The sequence below is a fragment of the Elephas maximus genome, chromosome 26 (assembly GCF_024166365.1).
Source record: "Elephas maximus indicus isolate mEleMax1 chromosome 26, mEleMax1 primary haplotype, whole genome shotgun sequence".
In the NCBI taxonomy this organism is placed as follows: Eukaryota; Metazoa; Chordata; class Mammalia; order Proboscidea; family Elephantidae; genus Elephas; species Elephas maximus.
In genome coordinates this window covers 20,863,490-20,875,650 of record NC_064844.1, presented here as the reverse complement: position 1 = coordinate 20,875,650, position 12,161 = coordinate 20,863,490, and the positions used below count along the sequence as shown (strand labels likewise).

General features: G+C 58.4%; 1 protein-coding gene across 1 annotated transcript; it reads left to right on the top strand.

Moving 5' to 3' along the window:
• The first annotated feature begins 1,291 nt into the window (after window positions 1-1,291).
• On the top strand, window positions 1,292-11,782 carry PKDCC (protein kinase domain containing, cytoplasmic). The gene is made up of 7 exons (XM_049870464.1): window positions 1,292-2,061; window positions 6,416-6,538; window positions 7,154-7,425; window positions 8,057-8,136; window positions 8,381-8,488; window positions 10,478-10,651; window positions 10,866-11,782. The coding sequence occupies exons 1-7, from the start codon at window positions 1,423-1,425 to the stop codon at window positions 10,958-10,960; spliced, it is 1,491 nt and encodes a 496-aa protein (XP_049726421.1). The 5' UTR covers window positions 1,292-1,422; the 3' UTR covers window positions 10,961-11,782.
• The last annotated feature ends 379 nt before the right edge of the window (window positions 11,783-12,161 follow it).

The window sequence follows — 12,161 nt, the reverse complement described above, 5'->3', positions numbered from 1 at the left end:
CCCGGTACCCCTCTCCTCCTCCCTGAACCCTCCCCAGACAATCTGACACCTGCAGGGAGGAGAGACATTAACCAGTCCAGGCCCAGAGGGAAGCAGGAAGGTGGCCAGGAAGGTGAGAGGATCTGAGTGGACAGTTCCAGGGCCGTGGGGGAGTCAGGGCTGGGAGGGGGAGGGGGAGGGGGAGGGGGAGGGGAGGGGCAGCGGCTTATCTCTCCCAGGAGGGGGGAGCTCACTCCAAACAGCTAATGCACTGGCGTGTGAAAGCCCCTCAATTAGCACTAATGATGCAATCAGGGAGGGAGGTGGAGGGAGTAGAAGTTCTGGTAGAGTTAGCACCAATTCTCTCTCTCTCTCTCACACACACACACACACCCACCCACACACACACACCCCCACTCGGACTCTACAGCCCCTTCAACCACCCCAGTGCACACACTCCACATTCTGGGTCACGCACGCCCAGGGGCACACATGCAGTCTTCACGCAAATTACTAACACGCATGTGGTTCGTGATCTGCGGCTGACCCCGTCAGCCAGCAGGGATCCCGCGGAGGGGGCACATTCCCAGCTACACGTTGGGCTTCAGGGACTAGAAAATCGAAAAAACTTGGCTGACGAAGCTGAGCAGGGCATGTCCGAGAACCTCACGATTGTTCCTTTGCTCCCAGAGTTCCCGTCCCACGCGCGCTCGCAGGTGCCGGTCCCGCCTCCCTCAGAGCCCTCCCGTCCCCGAATCCGGGTCGGGTGAGGGGCCACCGCCTCGAACCCCACCCGCGGGAGGCGGGACCCACGCGCCCCTCGTGCGCCGAGTCCGTCCCGGGGCCCCGGGTTCCAAGGAGGGCGCTCTGGGATCCCACCTATCCCCCAGAGCCCGGGCCCCGTGGCTCGTCCCCTCCGGCGCCCGTTACGCGTCGGCCGCGCCCCTGTATCTTCTCCCGCCCCCCGCCCGGCCAGCTCCGTTATCCGCCTCCCGGTCCCGTTACCCGGCCGCCAAGCCCGCTATCCGCCCCCGCGCGCCGCGCGCCCGCCGCCCCCTCCCCCTGGCCGGCCGGAGCTCCGGGGGCCGCGGGCTGGGCCGGGCCGGAGCCGCCTCCGCGCCGCTTCCCAAGCCCGGCCGGCCGCGGGAGGAGGTCCCGCTGTCAGTCAGCGGGGAAGGCCGGGCCGGGCGGCCGGAGGGGGCGGTGCCGAGGCCGCGCTCGGGCCGGGAGCCGGGGGGCGGGGGCGGGGGCGGGGGCGGCTCCGGGCCCTATAAGCGGCGGGGGCAGGGTGGGAGGGAGGCAAGTGTCAGGCCGATGTGCCGCCCGCCAGGGGCCGGGGTCGGGGCCGCCGGGGCCATGCGCGCGGGCTGGGCAGGGGGCCGGCGGGGCGCCGAGCGGAGCCGCCTCGGAGCCTGAGCCGCCCGGGGCCGGGGGAGGGGAGCGATGCGGCGCCGGCGGGCGGCCGTGGCCGCGGGTTTCTGCGCCTCCTTCCTGCTCGGCTCCGTCCTCAACGTGCTCTTCGCACCGGGCTCTGAGCCTCCGCGGCCAGGCCAGTCCCTCGGGCCCTCGCCGGCCCCCGGTCCGGACCGTCGCGGGGGCCGCGGGGAGCTGGCCCGGCAGATTCGGGCGCGCTATGAGGAGGTGCAGCGCTACTCCCGCGGGGGCCCGGGGCCCGGGGCCGGCCGGCCGGAGCGGCGCCGCCTGATGGACCTGGCTCCGGGCGGGCCGGGCCTGCAGCGCCCCCGGCCCCCACGGGCCCGGCCCCTGCCCGACGGCGCCCCGGGCTGGCCCCCGGCTCCCGGCCCAGGCTCCCCACGGCCGGGCCCGCGCCTGGGCTGCGCCGCGCTCCGCAATGTGTCCGGCGCGCAGTACGTGGGCTCCGGCTACACCAAGGCTGTGTACCGGGTCCGCCTGCCCGGCGGCGCCGCGGTGGCGCTCAAGGCAGTGGACTTCAGCGGCCACGATCTGGGCAGCTGCGTACGCGAGTTCGGGGCACGGAGGGGCTGCTATCGCCTGGCGGCCCACAAGCTGCTCAAGGAGATGGTGCTGCTGGAGCGGCTGCGGCACCCCAACGTGCTGCAGGTACGAGGGTGGGGGGTGCGGGGCTGAGGGTAGTGGCTGGTCGGACGCTGGCTGGAAGAGGATCCTTTGGTTTTGTAAAGAAAACTGAATTCCAGTGACTGTGCCCACATTTAACCTAGGGCAGAACCCGGACGGGAGCACTTCCCACCGCACCGCTCTGCCTCTCATTGCTGCGTGGACATCCCCTTACTGAGGGACTCCTGGGTTTCTGAGCTTCCACACATCCCATTAGAACAGAGGGACCCAAGACACCAGGAAGGGGAATGAGATGTTCTCGTTAGGACTCTGTTCTTGGCTGGAACTGTGGTGTTGAGCCCCAGGGAAATGTCCCCAAACTAAGACACCCAACAGGAGAGGTCAGCTCTGAGTCCGGATCCCCGCTCCAGGGATAGGGTCCCCCTTCTTGTTGGAATCTGAATCCGTTTTCTCTCAGCTTCCTAACAGTGACTTGTCTGGCTTTGAAGATGGGGTGGGTACAGCAAAGGGGTTGGGAAGGGCTGGAAAGAGATCCTGTCTCAGGCTTGATTCTCACGAAGTCCCCCTTATCCTCCCTCCTAGCTAGCCTTTGGGGTTCCAGAAGCCACCAAAAGAACTGGAAGGGTTTGGTGAGCAGGCCAGAAACTCACAGCCCCACCTAGAAGTGACCATGGAGGTTTCCAGGCCTTAAAGGAGGTCCTTGAACCGTTAGGGAAACCTCAGGGCCTTAGCTCAGTTCCCAGGGGACAGGATGAGGGGCTGAAGGTCACACTGAGAGTATGTGGCCAAGAGGCTGAGAAAGTTGAGAAGGCCAGATGCCCCAGTTCCTACTGAATGGGACTTCTGTTCACGGGGCGCAGAGGGGAGGGATGAGACCACCGCCTTGTCCCTTCCAGGCTAGGCAGTAGAGAGTCGACCTCTTACCATCCCAGCACTGCCCTAGCACGCCCTACTTGCGCCTCTCCCCCCAGGTCTCTGTCCTTGAGTGTGCTCAAGGATCAGACAGTTTCCTTTGCACATGTCTGAGCAGACTGAGAGGGGAATCCCTGACTGCTCTTGGCCCCATGAGCACAAGGTGTGTGCAAACTCCACGGCAGAGGAATCTTGCCCACACCTTCCACCTCCTTAAAAAAAACAAAAAAGTTTTTTTTTTTTTTTCTCATAGCCCACCAAAATTAACCATTCTGCACCAGTAGAACTGACCAGTATCCAGGAACCTCTCCCTTCTTTCCTCAGGACCGAGATGGGACCCCAGGCCTAGGAGGGTGGGTAAGCATCATAGAATAGGAGAGATCCAGGTGGTGACCCCATGAGTAGGCCAGAAGTTCTTTATACTCCTGCTGGCTCCCAGTCCCCCCAGGACACCCCAATTCTGGTCAGACCCTTGAGACAGGGTCCTCGGCCCTGCACTGATTGTAGGAGGTCAGACAGAGCCAACAGTTGTGTGTGGTTATGCCTGGTTGCACAGCTGACTCTGTGTGTCCAGAGCTTCAGGGAGTGAGCAGCTGGTTACGTGGCCGTTCTAACTGGGAGGATCTTGTTCTCTTCTCTTCCCAGGGGCTGTTGGGAATTCCTTGGAACCCTGGCGTGTCAGCCTTAGCCGGATTCTGAGGGGGAGGAGAGGTCTTGAGTGACTTAGCAGGGCGATAAGTGTTAGCTAATTGACCCAAGACCCCCCTCCTTGGGACAGGTTTGATGTTTGACATGCTTTCCTGTCTTCTAAGGAGCATCTCCCTTGCTAAACCCACTGCCGTCAAGTAGATTCCAACTGATAGTGACCCTGTAGGACAGAATCGGGCTGCTTCATAGGGTTTTCGTGGCTGTAAATCTTTACGGAAGCAGACTACCACATCTTTTTCCCACGGAGTGGCTGGTGGGTTCCAACTGAAGAGCTTTCAGTTAGTGGCCAAGTGCTTTTAACCACTGCGCCACCAGGGCTCCTTCTCTCCCTTGCTAACCCCACCTCAACTTCCTGACAAGCATCCACCTAAGCTCAGACACACCTATCGCAGGATTTTCTCCTCTTTAATGTTAAACGTCCCCCAGCCCGATTTTGAAGGAGCCAAAGAAAAGAATCACAGCTTAATCGTTTTCACCCATCCCCTCGCTAGACCACGACTGGCTCTGCCTGCTGTTGCCTGGGTGAGTCTTTTAGGGACAGAGACGTGGGATTGGCAGTCGTAGAGAAAAAGGGTTGATGCCGAGGGGAGTGCCAGGTCTGAAAAAGGTAAAAAGCTACCATGGGAGAAGCAGGAATCCCTTAGTGTGAATTTAGGGATTGTCTTGGGGTATATCAGCTGACCCTCAGCCAGTGTCCCGCTGGCGTCCTCAGCAATGCCAGCCCTGCTGCAGGAACCCTGCAGTGGAGTCTTTTTCCCTCAGGAGCCTCCAGTGTGGGTGTGCAGGGAACTAGAAATAATGTTGTTTTAATACCTCTTCATCATTTAAAATTTCAAAACCGTTTGACTGTTTGCTGAACTGAGGAGGAGCCAGAGAATGCTCCTTAGAATTCCCCAGCGGCCCCCCGCCAGGTTCTCTCCGTCTCTGTGCAGCCCCAAAGTTGGTGCTGTTGGTTCTGGCAGCAAATGCCCAAGACAGCGTGTCCCACTGCACACCGCCCAGCGCCGGCTCCTGTGGCTAGGGCTGCCTGGACGAGGTCTGGCTATCTATCCGTCTTCTGTGATCCCTCCCCACACCATCCCTCACGTGACAGATGCTGCTATAGCCCAGGGTCAAAGGGCACAAGGCCCCCACCCCTTGTCCTCCCATCCCTGGGGCCTCAGGCCTCTAACGGGGCCCCAGGCCTGCTCTAGCCCAGAATCTGGGGCCGCCAGAGTATGTTCCTTCTCCCAAACGAACAAAAGATGTGGTTGAAATGCTCACTCAGCCTCACGCTTCCTGGGGGGGTTAATGGTGTCTTTTTATTTTTTCCTGAGGGGTGTTGATTAATACCTCGTTAACAGCGCATTTAACGACCTCCGGGTGTTTAATAACCTTCAGAAGTTTCCCACAAAGGCTCAGACGCTGGGCAAGAAAATGAGAACCAGGCCCCAGGGCTGCTCCCCTTACCTCCCCCCGCCCCACACCCGGGTCTGGGGCCTCCCTGATCTGATGGGAGGGTGGAAAGAGAGGGAAGAGGAAGACGACTGCGGCCGCCTCCTGGTCCCTCAAGTTGCACCCAGGTGATCTGATGGCAGGACTCTGAGTTGTGCCTTCTCTGGCCAGCAGGGCGGGAGAGCTGGCTCCAGGGAGGGGGAGCTGAAAGGGCACTCCTGGGATGGATAGGGCGGGGGTGAATGAATGACTGCACCAAGAGTGACTAGAGGCAGGGACACCCAGCCCCTGTGCTCCCCGTCCCTCCCCCATCCTGCAGCTCTCCCCACCCTTCTGGACAATTCAGCCTGTGTCCCCACCCCACAGGGTGCTGCTTGTTCCCAGCACCATCCGAGTTCCAAGATGATGTGGAATGTGCTGGGAGAGGCCAGGAGGAAAGGGCTCTCTGTGAAGACTAGTTGAGGTGTGGGTGACAAAGTCAGGCTGTCCTTCCCATAGCCCCTGACCCATTGGGTGGCACTGAGCCCCCCTGCTCCCAGATAATAGGAGTGAACAGTTCCCTGTGTGACCATTACTGAGCTTCCCTGAATTACTGAGCTTCCCTGGCAGCCACCCCTTGCCACCACCCCTACTGATACATGTGACCCCCTCCCAGGCGACGACGCAGAGAACACCAGGAAGGTGCCCCTCGAACACTTCATTCTCATCAACGCTTGTAACCAATCCCGAAGGAGTTTGCTTTTCCTTCCCACAAGACCTGAGCAGAGAAAAAGTGAAGCTGCTGGCAAATGGAAATGATGAGAAATAGAGAAGGATTGGAGCCAGGGAGGACGTGTAATACTTATTTGCTGGCTTATCTATTAGCAAACAGCATTCTTGGAAACATCCAGGCGTGGAGTCAGAGAGGCATAAATTTTGAATTCCAGCTCCTTCATTTACTAGCTGCGTTACCTTAGACAAGCAACTTAGCCACACTGAGTCTGTTTCCTCTCCTACAAATTGGAGATAGTAACAGTACCTACTATGCCCTTTTAGGGTGGTTAAAAGAATTAATTGAGTTACACATGTAAGGAACAGAGCACAGTGCCTGCCACGTGGTTAACACATGGTGGCCAGACCTGCCCATTTACCTGAGCAGCAAGAGGTGAGGGGCTGCAGGGGAAAAGGATAGGGTACCGAGGCAACCACACATCTCTTCCCTTCTGGCCTGAGCTGAAGCAAAGTCCCTGGATGGCCAGGGTAGAGGGAGGGGCATCTGACAGGCTAGCCCTCCGCTGTCCTACCCCACCCTGTGACCTAATGACCTGCCCTGCGCCTCTCCCAGCTCTATGGCTACTGCTACCAGGACAGCGAGGACATCCCCGACACCCTGACCACCATCACGGAGCTGGGCGCCCCCGTAGAGATGATCCAGCTGCTGCAGACTTCCTGGGAGGACCGATTCCGAGTGAGCAGGGGGGGCTCTGGCCCTGGGCTCCTTGCTGGGATGGTTCTCCCTTAGAAGGCCAGCCCTCCTGAGCAGCTCTTCCTCAGCCAGGGGAAAGGGAGGGAGGGAGAGGAGGAGGGAGCAAAGGCTGACTCGGCTCATGGCCAAAGGGTTAAAAAAAGAAACAAGCCATAGAGGAGCCTGACCTTCTGTGCCCTTGCTTCCCAGATTCCCTAATGCGCGCGCACACACACACACACGCGTGCACACACACACGCACACGGCTGCCAGGGCCAGTGTCCTGGGACTAGAAAAGACCTTAAGGTCACCGTGACCATCCCCCTGCTTCCATACCCTGAACTAAGATCTCAATCAAGAAACTCCCAGGGAGAGATTCATTATCCCCAGTCCCCTACTCCATATTACTGACAGGGTCAGGCCAGCCAACGGTTAAATAGAAAATCCCTGGCCTCCTCTGTAAGGCCCTTGGCCTCAGCCCATAGCTAGCACTGAGACCTATGGAAGAGAAAGACCAACTTGAGCTAAGCCCCGATCCCCAAACGTGGGGGCCAGCCCTGGGGTCTCCCAGGCCCCCCCAGGAGAGAAGCCATGAGCAGCCCTGTGTCTGTCCCTCAGATCTGCCTGAGCCTGGGCCGCCTCCTGCACCACCTGGCCCACTCCCCGCTGGGCTCAGTCACACTGCTGGACTTCCGTCCTCGGCAGTTTGTGCTGGTGGACGGGGAGCTGAAAGTGACAGACCTGGATGACGCCCGTGTGGAGGAAACACCGTGTGCGAGCAGCGCAGACTGCGTACTCGAGTTTCCAGCCCGGAACTTCACCCTGCCCTGCTTGGCCCAGGGCTGGTGTGAAGGCATGAATGAGAAGCGGAACCTCTACAATGCCTACAGGTGACCCCATGCCCTCTCAGGAGCTCCAGCAAGGGAGAGTGGGCCCAGAGGGCTTGGCAGGAGAGAGCCGACATGGGGGGTCAGGAGATTGTCCTTGACCAGTGGAGTCAGCAGGGGCGGGAAAGGGCCTCCTACCCAGTCAAGAAGGGAACATTCAGGCTCCTGGATGGTGAGGCTAAAGATAGATAGCTCCAAGGAGAATCTGGGCTGGGGGTGGCAGCTGGAGGCTTCTTAAAATAGTCTCGGGCTCAGAGCCCAGGGCTCATGGGGTGGCACTGCCCCCTCCTACCCTGACCCTGGCCCTTGACCTCTGGGAAGCTCCTCATTGGGCCCTAGCTACAGGGCTGCTCTGACACTGGGGGTCAGTGAGGAAGATAATGTGGGGCTGGGGGGCGGGGTCAGGCCTGGGGAGGGATGAGGGAAAAGAGACCTCATTGTCTAGTTTGGTATGAAGTAGTTGCGGCCTTAGCATGTGCCAAGACCCAAACCCCGAGTCTGAGTAGACTGCACGGTAGACTCTTGGGGTACGCCTGGTCATGAGGCCAGGTTGGGGTTCTATTCCAAGTTGAAGTAGAGGAAGAATGTGTCCCCAAAGGCTGGACCACTAAGCCCCAGGTTTCCCTCTGCACAGGTTTTTCTTCACATACCTCCTGCCCCACAGTGCCCCACCCTCACTACGGCCACTGCTGGACAGCATCGTCAACGCCACAGGTGAGCTCTCAGGGGCCCCCTGCTTCTCACCACCCTGCCCCTTCCCCAGCAGGGTGGGACCAGAATGATACAGAGCAGCATGAGGTCCAGAAACAGCATCTCCCAAGGTGGCGTTCTGTGGCCAACCCACCCCAGTTCACTGGTCATCTGGCCCAGGCTCCAGAGCTGAGCGAGAGGTGGCTGGTTACCTACCTGGGGAGGCGTGGGAGCCCAGGCACCCTCCAATAGCCACACTGCTGTGCAGGAGAACTCGCCTGGGGCGTGGACGAGACCTTGGCCCAGCTGGAGAAGGTGCTGCACTTGTACCGGAGCGGGCAGTATCTACAGAACTCCACTATGGGCAGCAGAGCCGGTGAGTGGTCCCACCAGGGATCCCAGGGCTGGGGAGTGGGGAGCAGGTGGGAGGGTAAATGGTCCCCTTACTGGCTAGGTGGTTCACCCTCCGCCTGGGGACGGTGGTCTCCAAAGGCCACACTAAGGGTTCACTTGGAAATTCACCTGGGAAGAGACTACTGACTCTTTAGCCTTCACCTTGAGGCCCTGTCTCAGGCTGACTAGGACAACCATGGTTCTGCCTTGAACTGGGGGGTAAGCACTGACACCCCTTTTCTGTGTCAGCTCTGAATCCCACCACTTACTGGGTTCTGTGATTTTGAGCAAGTTACCCCATGAGCCTCACTTTGCCTGTCTGTGAATTGGGTTCAATGTTACCTGCTTCACGGAATTGTTTTGCGAACTAAAAGCCAGGTGAGGTGTGTGAAAGCAATTAGCTCAGTTCTGTTACACAGCAGGAACACAGTATGTCTTCGCTTCCTTTCTAGCCTCCTGCCCTCCCAGGGCTTGGAGGGCAGCTGGAGGTGAAACCAGCCCAGGAGCCCTCGGGTAGGGGGGTGGATCTCGGGCCAGTAGTCATGGGCTGTGGTCCCTCCACTGAGGACCTGGGGTTTAGCTGTGGTTGGCAGGAACGAGAAGTGGGCAGCCTCTGTATTCAAGGAGCTCTGGCCAGTCTTAGGGGTGGGGGAGCCCTCGTTAGCCCTGTAAATAAAGTTTAACGAGGTGAACAATGGCTAGCTCTGTCCCTGAGGACTCCGTTTATGGGGCCGTAAATCACAGCCAGCCCTGGACTTTGGTCTAGTCCCTGGTAGGAGGAGGCAGGAGGGCGGGGTGGCCAGAGGCCCAGGGCTTCTCCAACTATCAGCCCAGATCTGGGGCTTCCGGAGCAGTGTGAAGAACTTGGGGTGAACAGGCAGGCTGTAGCTGAGCAGCTTTCTGATGGTGAGGAATTTTCAGAGCCCCCATTGCTCCTTCTGTAAAATGGGGGAACCACAGATTCTTCCTCCAGCACCCCGGCACCCGAACGCTCAAGCTGTTGATTCCAAAATGGTAATTGCCGTGTTTTACGCAATTCTTAATTTCAAAAATCCCTGACTGCCTCCCAGGCCCATCTGAAGAGTTTGCCTAGCCTCTCTCCCCAAGCCAGAGAGGAAGTGGGGCTGAGGGTCCTACTTAAAGCTGGCCTGCAGAAGCTGGTTCGAAATACTAATTCTCAGGCCCCGCCCCAGACCTACTGAACCAGAAACTGCATTTAACAAGGTTCCCGTGGTGAGTCATAGGCACACTGCAGCGGGGAGAGCCTGGCTGTAAATATCTAACCCCCTTTGCCCTCAGCAGCCAGCCTGGACAGCAGGTGGCTGTGTGTGCACACCCACACCCCAGCGCGTGCCTGCCATCCTGCGCCTGCGTGAACCAGCTTCATACACTTAATTTGGGAGATGTGTGTGCATGGGGGGGCCCCAGATGGTGCAGTTAATGCGCTTGGCTGCTAACCAAAAGGCTGGAGATTCAAGTCCATCCAGAGATGCTTTAGAAGAAAGGCTTGGTGATCTACTTCTGAAAAGCCAACCATCGAAAGCCCTATAAGGAGTCCTTGGGTGCAAAACTAAGTATTCGGCTACTAACCAAAAGCTTGGCAGTTCAAATCCACCCAGAGACACCTCAGAAGAGAGGCCTGGTGATTTACCTCTGAAGGGTCACAGCCACTGAAAACCCAATGGCGCGCAGTTCTGCCCTGACACACATGAGGCCCAGTTGACTTGAGGATGGCTGATTTTTTTTAACTGCTGTGCATTTTGCCTTTATTAAACTTTACCTTTTTTAAGTAGTCAGCTCAGTTTCAACAGTGGGGGCTTCTTTAATCTCCATACTGGGGGAACTGGGCTGAGCCCTCGGTATTCTCCCAAGAAGTGAGTCTCACAGCCCTTTTCAGGAAGTGACTCCAGCTCTCACTCCTGGACACTCAGAGCTGGCCTGTTCTCATTGGTGCTCCGTCCCCACCCTGCAGAGTACCAGCGTATCCCAGACAGCACCATCCCCCAGGAGAATTACCGCTGCTGGCCCTCCTACCGTCATGGTAGCTGCCTCCTTTCGGTGTTCAGCCTGGCTGAGGCTGTGGATGTCTGTGAGAGTCATGCCCAGTGCCGGGCCTTTGTGGTCACCAACCAGACCACCTGGACAGGTGAGCCAGGGGAGAGGGCATCCCAAGGGAAGTAAGTGGGCTTCCCTGGACAAGGTTGATAGGTGGTGGTGGGACACCAACAGAAGCCAGAGGGGAGGCCAAGATGATGAGAGAGAAGCATATATGTGCCCTCACGGCAGTCCCATCAGGGAGAGTGGTCCTGCCTCCAGGGAGAGAAACATCCAGTCCTGTTACCTCTCACCTCTGCCTCCAGGTCGGCAGCTGGTCTTTTTCAAGACGGGGTGGAGCCAAGTGGTCCCTGATCCCGACAAGACCACCTATGTGAGGGCCTCTGACAGACCTCTCTGAGGGCTCAGCTGACCAGCTGACCTTCCTGCCCACTGGGCGTGTCTGTGGAAGGAGAGACTCGAACCAGGAGCACTCGTTGTCACCTTGGAACCCCTGCAGACAAGGCTGACATCCGAGACAGACCGACGTGACCAGGACAAATGTGCAATAATGCAAAATGTTAAAATGTGAGTTTACCAGCCTAGATATGGACTGCTGGGTCCAGGGCCAGGAATCCTGAGGCACTGACTGCCTCTCCAGCCCTCTGGGCTGCAAGCAAGGCACAGGCTAGCCTCCCTTTGGGGAGCTGTGCCCCTCACTGGGACAATTCTGTGGGCAGCCCCATCACTGTGTTCATAGTGTGAGAATGTAGCCAAAGCCCCGCTGCCACTGCTGCTGCTGCTACACATGCCAAGGCGGGTGGAGGGCTGCGTGAGGACAATCGGTCACGGAGTGTTTTCTCCACCGAGCTCCAGACAGGAGACTTGTCTGGGAGCTGCTCCAGGGCGTGGGTGACTCTGGCCTCCCGACAGGGGGCGCTTACGGGCCAGCCCAGGGGGCAGTGGCAGAGGAGCACACACCCATATGAGCCAAGACTTGGGGTTGAGGAGCAGGTTGCAGGTTGAGCCAGGACCTGGGGCGGGGGTGGGGCCAGGGCCTTTCTGCCTCATTTGCTTTCAGTGAAAGCAGCTCAGCAGCTGAGACCAGGCTCTCCCCCTCCTAGAGTTTGTATATCCGGAAGCTTTTGTATTTCTTGTTCATTAAATTGTTTATTTTTGTAAAAAAAAAGAAAATATATATATATATCATTCAATTAATAAAATGACGTTTCATCGCAGTCTTCCCAAGCCACGGTTTCTTGGGCTGTGACTTACTCGTCCTCAGTTATGTCTTTGGGGGTAGGTGTGTGTGTATGTGTGTGTGGCTATGTGTGCACCCTGAGGGATGACCTTTGGGGAGTGAAATCTCAGAGGCAAGCACTGAGATCCGTAAAATGAGTTTTCAGGCCCTGCTCGCACAGTGCCCTCGTTCCTCCTCAGCCCCCACATTCGTGTCCCAACATAAGAGCACCCCTGAGGAGGTTCGTAGTTTAGCACAGGGCTTCTGGTAGTCAAGGCCTTAGCCCAAAGGAACAGTGCCCTAATGGTGGGCTGTCAGCCATCTGGATTAGTTGGTGGAGAGATACTTTCATGGAGGAGACATCGGAGGACACCCAGCAACC

What these genes read in the sequence shown, in the direction of transcription:
- PKDCC (XM_049870464.1), top strand. Translation starts at nt 1,423, where the DNA reads ATGCGGCGCCGGCGGGCGGCCGTGGCCGCGGGTTTCTGCGCCTCCTTC. An exon ending in AACCTCTACAATGCCTACAG is followed by an intron (nt 7,426 to 8,056) that starts GTGACCCCATGC and finishes CCCTCTGCACAG; the next exon opens with GTTTTTCTTCACATACCTCC. An exon ending in CAGCATCGTCAACGCCACAG is followed by an intron (nt 8,137 to 8,380) that starts GTGAGCTCTCAG and finishes ACTGCTGTGCAG; the next exon opens with GAGAACTCGCCTGGGGCGTG.